Genomic DNA, 16,403 nt, shown 5'->3' with positions numbered 1-16,403 from the left:
GGAGGTATTTCCATTATGCCATTATTGCCTTAACTTCCACAGTCTCAGCACAGAGCTCTTCTGTTTTCATCACTTCTTTTTCATTTATCTTAACAATACAATTTAAGTTGGCCCAAGTCATCCTTGACATTTTTCCTAGAATTTGGGAGAGTAGTATTCCAGTGTTCTTGAAAGACTAAAGTATATAGCTTTAGTCCTAATAAAACAAACATGGCAATAAGCCTAGTTCTTACATTTGATAAAATAATCGTGTGCAAAGCTAGAACCACTTTTAAACTTACTTTCTGCTCACATCATTTTGGAAAAACTATTTGTATACTCTTGATTCTTTAGAAAGTTCAACAGAAAGTCATGCTCGCATGAAGTATACCTTATCTCCGATTTGAAGACCTTTCACTTTTCCTCGGGTATTCTTGACTAACTCTGGGTAGAAGAACTCAGGACAGCGCTTATGATCTGGTTCAAAGAGGGTAAGTGTGATTCGAACAGCTGCTGCAGCGGGTTCAGAGTCCTGGTGCTGCTCTGCTCCCCCAATCTCCTCTTTTCTGGGTTTCTTTAGAAATGTAGGATTCAGAGGGCCTGGGAGAGAGGTAAACTGGACCCTGTGGGGCTCAGTCATGGCTACACTCAAGTCTTGGCAGTGGCAACTGCAATGGCTTCTGTCAATATGGAAAAGAAAACCGGGTCAAACCTAGATAACAGGTTTAAAAACAGCCTACAACCTCAAAAAAAAAAAACAATTAAATCTTAAGGAAATTTCAAATATTGAATTAATTCTTTTTCATGAAAAAATACATTTCTTTAAATTTATTGTGAAAGAACTTAAATCTATAAAAAAAAGAGGTTATACACATACAGAGAACATTACAAGAAAACCTGCATAATAAATAATAAAATTCTCAAAAGATCATCCACTTACTCATTTCCAGGAATAATATAACAAAATTCTAGGACAAAATAGTTTAGCTAGACCACAGGAGTTTCTTTTAGTGACCATTCTTAAGTGCGTCTTTCTTTTTTATATTTTTAACTACATTTTAACTCTTCTTCCCCCATTATAACATTTCGTTCCCATCAGTTTAAGGTTACAAAACATAACGTCTGGAAAGAATAAATAAGAAGCAAGATGAGACACACCTTTGTCACAAGTGCCGTGCTGAGCTGTAGCACCTCGAAGTGGCCCTGCTCTGCGGCCGGCTTTCCTCATGGTGGGGTGAGACCCATAAGCCACAGCTCGGCCCGTGCGCTGGGTCTCGGGGCATGCCTACCAACGTGCCGCCCATCGAGCCTCACTGCCCATTCCCAGAGCTGGCGAGTCCTGGGGGAGCCCTTTCGGCAGAAATGCCCGGAAACGACTAAAGAGGGGAGACAAGGAGACTCGCAGTTACGCCGCGAACTTGCCGTCCGGGACGCGGGCGGGCGCAGCGCGGCTCGGGGGGTCCCGGGAGGCGGCGCCGGGGGGCCGGGGCTCGCTCCCGGCCATCGGCCGCACGAGGGGTCGCCTCAGGGGGGCAAGGACCCCGACAGCCTCCCTCGCCCGGGGCACGAGGAGCGCGGGACGCCGACCCACCCCGGGCCAGGGCCAGCCGAGGGCGCAGGTGCAGAGCCGGGACCGGGCTCCAGGCCGCACGGAGGGCGCGAGTCCAAGGCTCCGTCCCGGGGACTCCCGGGGCCAACCGGCCCAGGGATGGAGGGGGGAAGAAAAGGGAGTCGGGCTCGGGCCGGGCGGCGGGAGCGGGGGGGGAGGCGGCCCCGGGCCCGCGGGGTGGGGGCGGGGGGATGGGGCGCATCGAGACCAACCGCCGTAACGGACGGAAGGGGGGAAACTGCTGTCCCGGGGCCCCGGGCCGGAGGGGGGGAGGGTTACCGGCGCTGCTGGGGGGCGGGGCAAGGCGCACGGCCGGATCTGTCAGCTGTTCGGCTCCGTGCGTCCCCACAGTCGTAGCCGCCCCCGTTCCGATCCCGTCCTCTCAGCTGCGGCCGTCACGGTTCGGGGGGCGCTCGCTTATCACGCGCCGGAGGCGGGGGCGGGGGAGTGAAAATGGGGGGAGGGGTAACGGGAAGTCTAGGGGTTCGGCGCGCGGAGGCCCGGCGTTGAGGTCACGTGTCGCGCGGCCACCCAATGGCCTTCGGGGGCGCGGTGGCGTCACGAAGCAGCGTGGGAATGACAGCCGGCCCCTGTCACGTGGAAAGAGCCACGCCAATGGGCGGCGCCGAGGCCGCCTGAAGTCCCGGCAGCCCGTGCGCCGTGGGTGGTTAAGTCGGTAAGATGGCGACTGTGAATCTGCGGCTCGGAGACTTGGTATGGTGAGTGGCGCCGGGGCCCCTTCGGGAAGCGCGGGGACGCGGGGGACGCCGAGCCTCCGCCCCGAGCTCCAGACCCCGCGTCGCGCCCCGGAGACTCCTCAGGCTCCGGGCTTGTCTCTGAGCGGGCGGCGAGGAAGGGGGCTGAGGGACGGAGGCGGTACCGAGGGAGGGGGCGCTGGGGTGGGGAGAGGCGCCGGACGGAAGGGGCTGCCCGGCCGCGGGGGGAAGGGGGAGCCCAAGGCTGCGCTCCCAGGCCCCGCCGCGAAGGCTCTCCCCCGGGCGCCGTGGAGCGCCCGGACTTGGGAGGGGGGAGAGCGCGGCCGGCGGGGCGCCGCCGGCCCCAGCTGCTGCCATGGGGGGGGAGCGGGTCACCCTGCCCCGGGGGTCGAGTCGGGACTCGGTGGCGGGGAGATCCAGCTGGCCGAGCCCTGCGGCTCCTCCGATGGGACGGTTGTCTAGCCAGCTGCGCCACCGAGGAACCGGACCGAACCGCGGCGGCGGCGGCGGCGGCGGCCAACCAACTCCAGTGTTGAAACCGGACCGTTGGCTCAGTTCTATGAAGAAATAGTGGGGGGAGGGACTTCTCTGGGCGTCTGGGCCTGGCAGGGATCGCACTATGCTGCTCTCCTCCCCTCATGGCCCCTGGACTACCAGCGGAAAAAAAAAATGACTGTTACTGTTACTGGCTTGTAGAATGTATTTCTTGATACTAAGAAGGCTTCCTTTGAAACAGTATAACTGCACTTTGAAAGAGAAGAGGGAAGTCTCACAGAGGAAGGATTGCAAGCTTTGTTCTTGAACTTAGAAGGCAGATTTGGGAGCTAAATTATAGACAAGGTGGGTTGAAGTGGATGGGCAGGCTTTTCGAGTATAAGTAGCTGACTCTTCGTTTTTTTCTTTAGGGGGAAGCTGGGCAGGTATCCTCCTTGGCCAGGAAAGGTAAGTGTCTTTAGGCTAGAGGAACCTTTCAAAAAGTTTGTCTCAGGAAAAATTAAAATTTATTATAACTGAAAGTCCAAAAAATTAACAAATCTGTGACTTGGGTGTGGATGGAGATGTACCTATGGGAATTTCCTCTTGATTAAAAAAAAAATTGGGAAGTCTTTCTTATTAAAGAAGTAACCTGGAGAAAAAGGTAAAACAAAACCCAAAACTTAAAAAATATATGTATATATATTGTATGTGTACATATATATATTTTTTTGAGACTTTGAAAAAACTTAAGTCAGGAGGGAGAGAAATTAAAATTTGTTGTCTTTTCTATCTAAAAGTCTTTATTGCCAGCAAAATGGCAGATGGGGCAGGATGAGATGGTAGACCAAGTGCTGGATATATCTGTATCTGAATGCTGACTCTCCTGCTTAATGCCTGTGTAACCTTTGACAAGTTGCTGGCCTCAGTTTCCTCGTCAGAGAAAGTTGAACACAATAACCTGGATCACTTCTGGTTCTATGATCCTATTTTGGTTCAGCAGCAATTAACTGGTCGAGATTTGATGTTCTAGTTACAATATTGAAGGGTCCATCATAGCTCTCCACTTATATTGCTCATTTTTTTGGTTTTCTTTGACATAGATTAATGAAATAATTTTGTCACTTTTTTTTAAAAACCTAGAGTTAAGAGTCCAAAACTCTTAATTTTTTTTTATTTGTAGCTTGTTTCTCTCTCTGTACTTTGATTAACTTTTTGGAAGATTCTGACATTTTTTTCCAACAACATGTACATGATGCGTATTGAAATACCAGACTGTCAAATATTACTTTTATTATTCTGGTATTCTGTAAATATCAAATAATCTTACTAAGTAGTTGAAATCTTGTGAAATAGAAGAACAGCTCTGTTATGTGATAGCTAACTATGGTAAGTTCATGGATATTTGGAAGTTTTCAATTATTACAATAGAAAAATAATATTGTATGTAGAAGGGCATGCATTCAGCAAAGGACGTTTTAGTAAAATTTTCCTTCATTGTGTTTTTCTCTGGAAAGCTAGAGAAAAAGGGAAAAAAGTGTCAAATGGTAAACTCCTTGAGAGCAGGTTTTTTCCTTGATGTCTCCAATGTTTAGCCTAGTACCTCACATGTTATATATTTAATAAATGTTATTTGAATTATCATAACTGAACCTTTTTTCCCTTTTGTCCTTTAGATTGTAAATCCACCCAAAGACTTGAAGAAACCTCGTGGAAAGAAGTGCTTCTTTGTGAAGTTTTTTGGAACAGAAGATCAGTGAGTAAATCTCAGTTCATTTAATAAACATCTGCTATGTTATAAGACTAGGTATGCAAAGGTAAAGAAAAACAATCCTTGATTTTGAGGAGTTACAGCCTAAAGTGAAGGATTGTGTCAAGTATATAAATGATACAAGATGGAATGTTAGAAGGGTAAGGGGGAAATCACTTTGATCTGAGGGAATAAGAGAAGCTTTGTGAAGGAAATACCTAAGTTTTGAATCTTAGAAGGAAGAGATGGATTTTATCCCAAGGGGAATTATAGAAGCACAACTTTTTGAGGAGACAGTTAGGCTATATAGTCATCATATCCACATTTGGAAAATTAATTTGACAGCTATAGGAAGAATTAATTTCAGGTGGAAAAGAATTGAGAAAAGACTGTCAAGAGAAAATTATAGGGGGAGGAAAGTAAGATTGGGGGGAAAATTGTAAAACTCAAATAATATCTGTAATAAAAATAAATTTAAAAAAAAGAATACTCAAGTAAAAAAAAGAGAGAGAGAAAACTATAGTAGCTAAGGGGAAAGATGATGATGACCTGAACTAGGATGGTAGCAGTTTGTTAGGAGAGCTTAAAATACCTCTGAAAGATAGTGTGGAACTGAATTAACGTATCTTAGAAACTCATGAGAAATCAGTGATAAAAGAGAGGAAAGAATCAAAGGTGCCTCCCAAGATTTCAAATCTGAATGACTAGGAGAAAGATGGTGCCTTTAATAAAAATAGGGATATTGGAAGGAGGAACAAATTTGGGTGAGGAAGAATGAATTCCATTTTGCACGCAATGAAGTTGGCATATGCACTAGCTAATTGGAAATATAAAACTGGAACTCAGGGAAGTTTAGGGCTAGATATGTAAAATTAGGGCTTACCTGTATAGACATGATAATTATAGCCATTGAAGTGGGTGAGATCACCAAGGGAGCCCTCACAAACGTGTTCTATTTTGTGAACTTTGGAAAGTTACTCTTAATCATAATGTATAAACTGCAACTAAGCAGGCATGATCTGAAGAAAAGATTTCTGGATTCAATCTGATCAAATAAGAATCGATTTTGCTCAGAACAGAACCTGTCCAGCTCAATGTTAGCTGATTAAAAAATGAATAATTCACATTACCAATTAGCAGGGAATTTATCAATTAGTTCCTAACATCAGACTTATTTGTAACCCATAAAAATAAAATTATTTGCATCTCTAGAAGAAAGATGCTATTCTTTATACTTGCTACAAATTATAAATAACTTGAGGTAGTGCATGATTGCAAGTATGGAAACAGGAGGCTGAATGTATTTGAAAAACTGAAGCTGAGAGAAAACAAGCCATTAAGGTGTAGTTTATTTCTGAAGAAGCTGTTGTGTTTTCCTTCACTGACTGTTGCTTATACCCTAGTACTCATATTGAAGGTGTGATTTCTCAGTAATGTAGTTCATAGAATCATATAAATTTAGTTTTTAAGGGCTCTTAGAAATCATCTAGACAGGGCGGCTAGGTGGCGTAGTGGATAAAGCGCCGGCCCTAGAGTCAGGAGTACCTGGGTTCAAATCCGGTCTCAGACCTAGTTATGTGGCCTTGGGCAAGCCACTTAACCCCGTTTGCCTTGCAAAAAAAAAAAAAAGAAATTATCTAGACTCATTTTACAAATGAGAAACTATTGGTAGAAGTTTTAAGTGACTTACCTAAGATCAAATAGTAAAATTGGGATTTTTGAACCCAGATCCTTTGACTACAAATCCAAAACTGTTTCCACTCTAATAGTTGCCTAGAACTTTTCTTTGTTTTGTGAAAACAGGTGGTTTTTTGATGTGGAAGAGCATTGAGAAGACCATCAATTAGAAGATTTGTATCTTAAATTCTAATCATTACCAAATATTTAACAAATCTTGTTTTAGACATCAGGAAACCAAAGACATTGATTTGAAATTCATTGCCCTGTCTAAGATCCTACAGTAAACAAAAAAAAAATACTTTTTTCAGTCATTTATTTAGCTTTCTAAGCAGCTTTATCATAGAGTTGTATTATATACATCAAACAGCTCTTTTGATGTCTCTGAAGCAGTTTTATTTTTGTTGTCTTAAAGGAAATAGAGCTTTGGGTTATAAAATTATCTACAGCTGTTTTATAACAGACCTTGCCCTGGATACATAGGTCCTGGAAAACTATATGTAATGTCAAACATAGTTGATGTTATGACATTTAATGAACATTGTTGAGTTATCAGAGACTTAGATGCTGTCAAATAGTTTTACAAAAATATATGCACCTTAAAAATATATGTTCATATATATACATGTGAAGAACTCACCAGGGTAAGTGCTCACAGAGGGGTCAGAAAAAGCAATGTAAGTATACTCTCAAGGTCTCTTAAGAACTTTAGAGTTAGTTGATTTTTCAGCATGGGAGATACTAGCACAGGACCACCCACCCTGGCATGCCCTTAATCGGTGAGGGTACTGTGCTCTAGGAGCAAGGCAGAATTGAAGCAGCTCAAATGAAATTGTGATATTGCTAAGTTTAGAGAACCCATCCCAGGTGGTCTCATGAACTATTTGTGCCCGACCCATAGTAAAGCATTCCAAGCTTGTATCAATATCGTTAGCTGTAGTCAGACACACTGTAACTTGTCTCTAATGTAGTGATGTCGTATTGGTCTTCTTTGATGAGGAAGGATAATCAGCTCCAGAATTAGGGATGATTTGTAAATTATAAGCACAAATATAAATCTAAAAGGACTCATGTTGCTATTGTAAAAGAGTAACTAGCAAGATTTCTTTTTCCTTTTTATTTTCAGATTCAAATTTCTCTTCCCCACTCATTAAGAAATATGATAGCCATTATATGTGTGAAGTCAAAGATTTCTTAATGACATAAGAAAAGGCCATCCATCCTACTGCCTTAAAAAGGGAATTTGTTCATTCAATAGATACTAAATACCTTCAGAGTGTGTGTAGTACAGCTAAAGCAGGATCATAAAGTAGAAAGAGTACACTGACCTTAGAATCTGGAGACTCTAGCTCAAAAACTTTCTAGCTATGTGATTATAAACAAGCCACTTAATCTGAATCTCTTTTTATTCATCATAAAATGGGAATAAAATTCAAAATACTTAGCACCCCTAACATTGTAGATACGATGTGGCTAAAACTTAAAAATCTGATACAAGTTTATTATTTTTAATTGCTTTAATATGTTTTGATACTTTGATGTATTTGTTTACTGATCTTATCAATGTAGATAGATAGATACTCTCTTCCAGGAGTGCAAATCATAATTCATCCACACCTTATCCTTAAATTATCTGCAGAAGTGAAAGGATTTCCTTTTGATATTTTGTGTCCCAGACTCTCCATTGATTATTGCTTACTTTATACTTTAGCTACAAGACTGACCTGCCACCTTTTTCTACATAAATTTCTTTCAGAATAATGTTGGTGCTAGGGGCGGCTAGGTGGCGTAGTGGATAAAGCACCTGGCCCTGGAGTTAGGAGTACCTGGGTTCAAATCTGGTCTCAGACACTTAATAATTACCTAGCTGTGTGGCCTTGGGCAAGTCACTTAACCCCATTTGCCTTGCAAAAAAAAACCTTAAAAAATGGACAAACAGAATAATGTTGGTGCTTCTTCAGCGCATTCCTTGGTTGTAATATGCTATATGGCCTTTGCATACCTACCATTTTTCAATATCCCCCAAACGGATGGCCTGCAACTTTAATTTTAAGGAATCTAGTATTCCATGTCCCAGATATAGAACCTCATGAAAAATATCCATGCTAAAAAAGACAAGTCTTTGTTTCAGAAAGAAATTTGGAATTGTTCAAAAGTACTGTATGTATTTTCCCAAATGCAACCTTCTCCTAGTCAAATTCTAGACCCAGTACATTGTGCATCTACAGTGTCTGTCGGCTCCCATCATCCAAGTCTTTATGATTGTCCAGAAAATAGACTTTATTCATCCACTTACTGGGTTGTTGGTTTTGGTTTTTCTTTTTTTGATAGTTAGACTGAATTCTTATTACTGATCTTAGATGTATTTATGAAGCCATCCAGTGCTTGCTTCACTCAGGGCAATATCTTCTGAGTAGCACTGTCAAACAAAAACTGAATATCAGATCAGGATTCAGGAAAAACACCTCATCTTTCTGGGCCTCAATTTGTTCATCTATAAAAGGAAGTATATGGATTAAATGGCCTTTTAAGTTCCCTTCCAGCTTTAAATCTATGATTCTCTGATCTGCAAACAGGAGTCACTAGAGGACCCCACAACTATAGGGAATCCTTTCATTTAGATTTTATTGTCCATGATTGTTGATAGACATCTTTAGCAGTCACAATCTCCTTGTTTTGTTTTGTTTTGTTTTTAAAAACTTTATTTGATATTTTCAAAGGCTCATTGAATTATCTTGGCTACAATCTTTGAAGAAATCTTAGATGATTTTAAATTAGCCATCAGGAAATGTGTTAAAAGGAAGAGAGTCTAAATTCACATTTTGTCCTATCAAATGCTTTTTTATATAGTCAAAGCAATATGATTTGTATTCACAACTCAGTTATATGACTATAAAAGTGAACTGTTGGAAATGATCATTTGTTAAAGCCCACCTATTCCCTTCTCATACTTTCATCAAAGAGACACAGTATTACAGGCCATGCCTTACTCAGACCTGCCTAGGAGTTCATGTTCAGAATTAGAACAAAAGGAGACATTTGGCAAACATTTAGCAGAATAGCAAAAGTAGGTATATAACCTTAATTTTGAAAAGTCATTCAGCAAGAATTCAGCATTAATTCATTTGGGTACTATTTCCTTGTCTTTTTGTTGACCCTGCTGGTCAGATGATCAGAAACTTCAAAGAGCAGATTCTGACTCTTCCTAAACAGGCTGTTGTGCATAAGTCACCGGGAAGCTAGGTCAATGGTTTAAGCCTTAGTCCCCTGGACCACTTGTGTCTCAAGTACTGTTTAATACCTATTAAAGAAAAACTAGACCAGCCAGCATAATAGGGGCCTAGGAGATAATGCTCTTACTATCTTCAATACATATTAATGGCTCATATTTAACTGACTTTAAGATTAGCAAAGCACTTTATATACTTTATCTCATTTGATTATAAGACTTGTTTGAATCATAGATATCTGTACTGATACAGCTCTTGTTCTAAGAAGAACCATAGAATCATTTAATCCAGTCAGTAAGCTGACTTTTGTTATATACTGGTTCTCTTTGCCAGGAACTATGCTAAGTTCTGGAAATTCAAAGGAAAAGATCCAAATCACTACTAAGAGAAAATGAATAACAAAATAACCCTGAGGTTTCATTTTATAATCTGTCAAAAAATGGCATTACTCAATATTGGAGAGCTGTGGAATAAAAGGAACATGAATCCATTGTTAGCCTAAATGTGAAATGATGTGCAACCTTTTGGAAAGCAATTTGGGGTTGATGTAAATAAGGTGTCTAAAATGTCCATGCTTTGAAACAGAAATTACATTACTTTGCTTAATTTCCATAAAGAAGCCCTTTGATAAGGAGAAAGTCCCCATATACCAGAAGATATTTATAGCAACACTTTTTATGATAGCTAAGAACTAGAAACATAGTAGATGCTCCATCAGTTAGGAATTAGCTAAACAAATTGTGGGACATGAATGTAATGGAATATCACTGTACCATAAGATGGTGCATTTAATGGAAACAGTTGTATGGAACAATCTATGAATTGATGCAGGGTGAGATAACCAAAGTGAAGAAAACAACATACACTGTTAACTTCAATACTGTAAATGAAAAGAACAACTACATATCAAAAAGACAAAAGTAAATATAACAAACTTCTAAACAACAAGTAAGGACTCAAATGAAGAAAAAGGATATCCCTCTCCATCCTTTTGTCAAGGTGGAAAATCCACAGATGTTAGTGATTACTCAATATGTTCTAGACTTTTTCGTTGTATTGCTCAGTGATATGGGGGGGGGGTCCCCACTAAAAATACTGTTATATAAACTGACTTTCTGAGAGTAGGTATCCTTGAGATAACCATGATGTTATCAGTAAACACTTATTTTTTAAAAATAGTTAATACTGTAGCAGTTGAGAAGAGAAAATCAGTGAGGAGTCAGAGAAGATGTTTTAGGTGAAAATGGGGTTTCACTTGGGCCCCGAAAGATGGCTACAATACATGTACTCAGAAAAGCAAAAACCTAGTCAGGATGGAGCGATGTGACTGAAGAGAAATTGTGACTCACAACTTGCAATCAAGGCTGAGTTTCAGATAATTGACAGTTTGTAAAGAGAAGCACTATAAAATAACCTGAAAGAAAAACAACATAGATTTTGCATGCCTTATGAATTCACTGGAATCATTTGAGAGCTGAAATAAGTATATGGATTAGAGAGGATCTCTAAACTTCTGTTTTTAAGTCTTCAACAAGGTTCTTTACCATAAGCTGCCTTAAAACTCAAGTTACCAGAGAATTTACAGGGAAGAAGAATTTCTCAAGATGCTAAGTTCTTCTGAAGAATAGAGAAAATATAGAAAAATCTTATACATCTTTGTGAATGGTCAAAAAAAATTGCAGATGAATTTTGTGAGTGAGAACAAGGTAATGCACTACTGGTGGAGCCATAATTTCATTAGTATGAATCCCTCCCTTGATGCAGGTCATATCACTTTTCCTTGTTTTTTGCAGGATTTATTTTTTTTTATAAATCCTCTGATAGAGTATTCATATCTACTTCTCAAAAACATCTGTAACTTGCTTCAACTTACTAATAGAGCTTCCAACTTTCTACTATCCTTTGGGTTGTCACATTAATTTTTATAATGTATATAAAATGACTTATTGGTTCATGAGTTAGGACACATGAAGGGAAAGCTATTGTAGGTTGTTCTCATGCAAATGTTAGCATAGTGACTGTTTCAGCAAAAAAAAAAAAAACAAGAAAATATTGAATATAATCATGAACCCCAAAACACAACTCCTATCCTTATATTAAAAGTGGTGTCATCACACCTGAAATTCCCCACACCCCTAAATACTAAAGAAGATCTTGCAGGGGAGAGGGAGAAGCATCTAAAGTGATGACCTATGTGGGGACAGATTGAAAGATTACTATTCTTTAGGTATGAAAATTGAGGAACCCATTTATACATTACCTCTAAGTTCATCTCCAGTTTATCCTGTGTATATTTTTGTTTGTACATAGTTATTTGCATATGGTCTCCCCACTACACTGTGTGAGCTACTTGAGGGTAGGGGCTATCTTTTTCCTATCTTTTCATCCCCAGAACTTACCATAGTTCCTGGGAAATAGTAAGCACTTGAAAGACTTGATTCTGTTTTTCCCAGGACCAAAGAAATAAATTTCCCCAAACCTTTTCAAATAATATATGTGGAGGCAAGGTAACCTGAGAATTTGAATACATCATTGTACTTCATTTATGAGAGAGAGACAGAGAGAGAGACAGAGACAGACAGACAGAATAGTTCCCATAAAGACTACAGACCTACAGTCTTCTTTGACAGAGTTCTAGACTTGGTAGAGCAATATGACTTTAATAAGATTTTTGATAATGAGTACATGATCTGATTAGGTGAGAGTATATTTGGCTTGGGGAGCACATGCAAAGGATTGTTCTCAAGTTAATTAATGAGGCTTACTTGGGTGAGTGAGGGGGGGGATGGAAAGGCACAAATGGCAGAAATTCATCCAGAACTGGTCTTGGGTATAGAAGTTTTTATGCTGAATTTAGGTGATGGAAATGGAATGTGATATAGGTCTATTAAGTTTGAAGATGTGATTAGGCTAAGCATTGGAAAGGGCTGTATTCAGCACTATCTAGAATAAAAAACAGATTTCAGAACTATTTTGGTAATTTGAAAAAGTAACTAGAAACAAACCAAGTCACAAAGTTCAGATCCCCTCAAAAGCACCTATTCTACTTACCATTCTCTTCTATGCTTTTAAGTCTTGAGGTATACTTTGTAAGGTCAATTTGTCTGCCTATGTCCTTGATCCCATCTTCTCCTGGAAGATGTCTGTCAATCATCTGTCTTTAGTTTTCAATTTCTTCTGCACTACAAATCATACCTGAACAAAGGCCTCCTTCAGAAGTGGTCATTGAGCCTTGATCCAGGACCTTCATTTACGGGGAACCTACTAAATCCTGAGGTACTCCATTTCCCTTATAGACATCTTTAATTAAGATATTTTTTTCTTACATAAAATTTAATCTCTGTAATTACTGCTCCTGGTCCTGCCCTCTGACAAAAGAGTAAATCTAATCTCTTCCATATGTCTTATCTTGAGATATTTGAATGTAGAGATCATATTATTCACTGTATCACATCTTTTTTTCAAACTAAAACATCACCAGTATGTTCTTTGGTAAAATAAGAACAATATGGATGGTAATATGTTTTTTTCCTTAAGATTTACTTCTTCAGTGGGGCTGTAAACACTATCTCTCTCACTACAGTCTCCTTTGGTAATCATTTAAGTACTCCTAAGAAACCTCTTGATTTTTTAAAATTTCATTCAAAAAAATTATTCTCAAACAGTAGTATTGAGAAATAATGGACCAATTTCTCTCTTTTTTTAAAGTTCAGATCATCTAGTTTGATTTTGTGGAAATCCTATTTGTCTTAATCTAATCAGAACTGAGACTCTGAGGTAGGAAAAATTAAATGGTCCAGTACTTCAGGGGAACCTGCGAAAGCAAGAGATAGCAGGTAGTACATTCACCTGCTTTAAAAAAGAGGGAGCACTCTGTAGAGTGCTTTTCCTCAAGAAGGGAAAGTGATACTATATTTGGTTGCCAAATACAAGCTATTTAAGAGAGATCATTTCATTTTTTCCCCTTGTTTGACCTTCATGCCCATTTTAACCAGATTTCACATTTTGGGGTTTTGTAGGATGTTTGAGGGAGGGTGAGAAAAGACAGAGAGGCACTGATTTGTCCTAAATCATAGTAACTAACTATGGACAACCTTAACTTTGATGTATTCAGCTTTCCTAAACCAACTCTTCTCAAGGGACAGTATTATTTTTTCTACATTGTTAGTTGTTTCTTCATTTATCTTTTGTGCTTCTTTCCTTCGTATTATGATTGATCTACAATCCCCCAGAATTAGTCAAAAACTTGAAGGAGATAGAATTAAATGGACACTTGTATGGTTCTTGGTGGCACGAGATATCAAGTTTGATACTAAGGCCCCACAGAGTCTGACAAACTAACCCACAAAAAAATAACAATTCTCCATCTTAACTACCTCTGTTAATACTATAGTACAATGAGAAATAATTCCTCACTGGATGAATTGGGCACAATAGCAGGTGTTGTATAATGTGTCCAAAAGTGATATGGAAAAATAAAGCTCTAGGTCAGTTGGATGTCAGTAGCATAACTTGAAAACTTGTTGAAGCATTTGATAAATTGTAGCCTTGAAAAACCTGCCCTGTTTGCAAATTTTTCAACATGTGTATAGTAGATTTTAAGTGGGCCAAAAAGTCCTTCAATTTTTTTTGATGCCTTTATTTCATTGTAGCCCATCTTTACCTGTCTTATATTCAAAGTTGTGTGTTTTCATTAGTGTCAGCACCAACATAGTTACCCAACCACTTAAGGTTAATAATCTTCATGTTGCCAAGATCTGTGTTACTTTGTTTCCAGTCTAGTGCTGAACCTCTCTGAAGCAGTTAGGCTTGTTCTTAGGCAATATACTTGCAAGTCTTGCATGGACCTATGTTTAACATTTTCAGCCTATTAGGATACATCAGAGCTTGCAGTCACCAGTGTAGTCTTTGGAAACCCATGATCATTTCCACAGCACAAATTGGAAATAAGTTTTTATTGTAAGTCCCTGTGTGGGGAAGGGGTGGGTTAAGTGGCTTCTTCAAGATCACACGGCTAATAAGTATCAAGTGTCTGAGGTCATATTTGAACTCAGATCATCCTGACTCCAGGGCCAGTCAATACTCTATCTACTGCACCACCTTAGCTGTCCTTTATATCCAGGGCAATCCCAGAGCATCCTGATTCATCTCTGGCCACTGGACCAAGATGCTCTGGAGAAGAAATTGAGGCTGGTGACGTAGCACAGCATCCCTCACTTAAATCCAATTTTCATGCTTGTCATGACATCACCTCCCTGGAGTTATGGTCTTTAGATAAGGAAATACAAAACAACAACAAACCCCTTATATGTTTCACTGATGTCCTTTCAGCTGTGGCACCAATTTTCCTAGTAGTCCTCGAGAAAGAACAGAAGGGAAGGGAAGTTTTTACATCTTTAATGAAGAAGTTCAAAAATTCCAAATGTAATTATTTTCTGGATTCAATATAAAAAATTCAGGCTAAAGATTGATGAGGAAGAGATTATATTGAATTTAAGAGTGGGAGTGTCCTCTAGACTTGAATATTACTCATTTTCTGGCCAGTCACTCTGGGGGAAAGACTCTTTTTTTGCTGTAGAACCATTGGGTTGTTGACTCCATGCTTTTTAGGATTGTATGATCTTTAAAATAGACACAATTCCGTTTACCATTTTAATTTACGTTTGGGAACACATCTCTTTCTATATTTACTATATAATGCTTTTGCCTTTGAAAACAAATTATGCATATAATTATACATTATACAGAGAGGTTGACTATATAGTGTTAAACTTACCAGAAAATACGGATCAAAAATTTTATTCTTTTGAGCTCAAGTACCACATAGACCAGCACTTCCATATACAAAAAAGAAAAAAGAATTGCATGTGCAGTTGCAAATCTACATCATACATTTTGCTTCTATCCCCAAATATACTGCAAATTCATCATGTTATTTTCAAAGTTGTCCTGCTTTGTGTTTCCTACTGACCTTCAATCTGCTCTTTTCTGTGAATTTTTAAAGCACAAAGTATAATCAACAATAGGTGGTATCCATTGGTAGTTATTTCATTTATTAAGCATCTACTCTATGGTACAGTACCATAATAGGCACTGGGGTAAAGTTAGAGATGAAAGAAGAGATTCCTACTCTCAAAGAGTTTACAGTCTAGTAAGGAACAATTAGAATCTACAGAATGATGCCCTTCTTGCTAACTTCCTTCCATCTTTTATCCTTCCAATCACTTTTCTTCACAATGTTAGAGTAATTCTTTCTCAAACTCCATGTCCAATTATTTGCTGAAACTTTTCCTGACATTTCCCACATTCTTTCCTTGCTCTTTGCTAACATAGCTACCACCACCCTAATTCAGGCCTTCATCACCTCTCACTTAGACCATTCCAATAGCCTCCCAATTGATATTCTTTCCTCCAAGACTCTTCCCTCTCCAGTCCTTCTGTCATAGTAACCAAAGCTATATTCCTCTGAAGAAGCTTCAGTGACTCCCTGTTACCTATGAGATAAAAAGGCAAACTCTGTTTGCCTTTTAAAGCCTTTCACAGTCTGCTTGTATCCTGTTTTCACATTACTCCCCCTTATACACACTGCCTCCTAGCTAAACTGTCTGCCTTGCTGCTCTCTGAAACACAAAATTCCTTTTTCCACATGCCTGCCATACTCTTCCAAACTCCTTTCAAGTGACTTTTCTTGATCCCCTGAGTGCTTAGTGTTCCCATCCCCAAATTACTTTGTATTTATCCTGTCTGTATTTTATTTAGCCTGGAATATAAGTTCCTCAAGAGCAAAGTCTGTTATATTTTTGTTTAAGGTACTCCCAGTGCCTTCCATGGTGCATAGCACAAAGTAGATGCTTAATAAATACTTAGGAACTGACTTAAGGCAATATGACATTTTGTTACCTGATTAGGATATTAATCTAATGAGACAGTTTGATGGGTTCATTCCCCATTTTGTCATTAGATTTTCT

General features: G+C 39.5%; 2 protein-coding genes across 8 annotated transcripts in view; one reads left to right on the top strand and one right to left on the bottom strand.

Moving 5' to 3' along the window:
* Positions 1 to 2,043, bottom strand: part of UBN1 (ubinuclein 1) — a 37,919-nt gene extending 35,876 nt beyond the window's left edge. For 2 of the 4 annotated variants that reach the window (XM_074196309.1, XM_074196312.1), the window contains exons 1-3: positions 1,571 to 1,774; positions 1,138 to 1,355; positions 371 to 659 (exon numbers count right to left, since the gene is read on the bottom strand). In XM_074196309.1, the coding sequence (XP_074052410.1) occupies positions 371 to 619 (249 nt within the window). In that variant the 5' untranslated portion in view covers positions 620 to 659; positions 1,138 to 1,355; positions 1,571 to 1,774. Of the gene's footprint in view, positions 1 to 370; positions 660 to 1,137; positions 1,532 to 1,570; positions 1,775 to 1,867 lie in introns of those variants that run through there. The other 2 variants (XM_074196310.1, XM_074196311.1) reach the window with 2 other exon arrangements.
* A 128-nt stretch (positions 2,044 to 2,171) lies between these two features.
* GLYR1 (glyoxylate reductase 1 homolog) overlaps positions 2,172 to 16,403 on the top strand; it is a 39,305-nt gene continuing 25,073 nt past the window's right edge. For 2 of the 4 annotated variants that reach the window (XM_074196316.1, XM_074196315.1), the window contains exons 1-3: positions 2,172 to 2,307; positions 3,210 to 3,246; positions 4,455 to 4,534. In XM_074196316.1, the coding sequence (XP_074052417.1) occupies positions 2,270 to 2,307; positions 3,210 to 3,246; positions 4,455 to 4,534 (155 nt within the window). In that variant the 5' untranslated portion in view covers positions 2,172 to 2,269. The remainder of the gene's footprint in view (positions 2,308 to 3,209; positions 3,247 to 4,454; positions 4,535 to 16,403) is intronic. The other 2 variants (XM_074196317.1, XM_074196314.1) reach the window with 1 other exon arrangement.

Source organism: Macrotis lagotis, chromosome 8, assembly GCF_037893015.1.
Source record: "Macrotis lagotis isolate mMagLag1 chromosome 8, bilby.v1.9.chrom.fasta, whole genome shotgun sequence".
NCBI classification, from domain to species: Eukaryota; Metazoa; Chordata; class Mammalia; order Peramelemorphia; family Peramelidae; genus Macrotis; species Macrotis lagotis.
The sequence above is the reverse complement of the archived record's forward strand: the minus strand, read 5'-3'. Positions and strand labels throughout refer to the sequence as shown.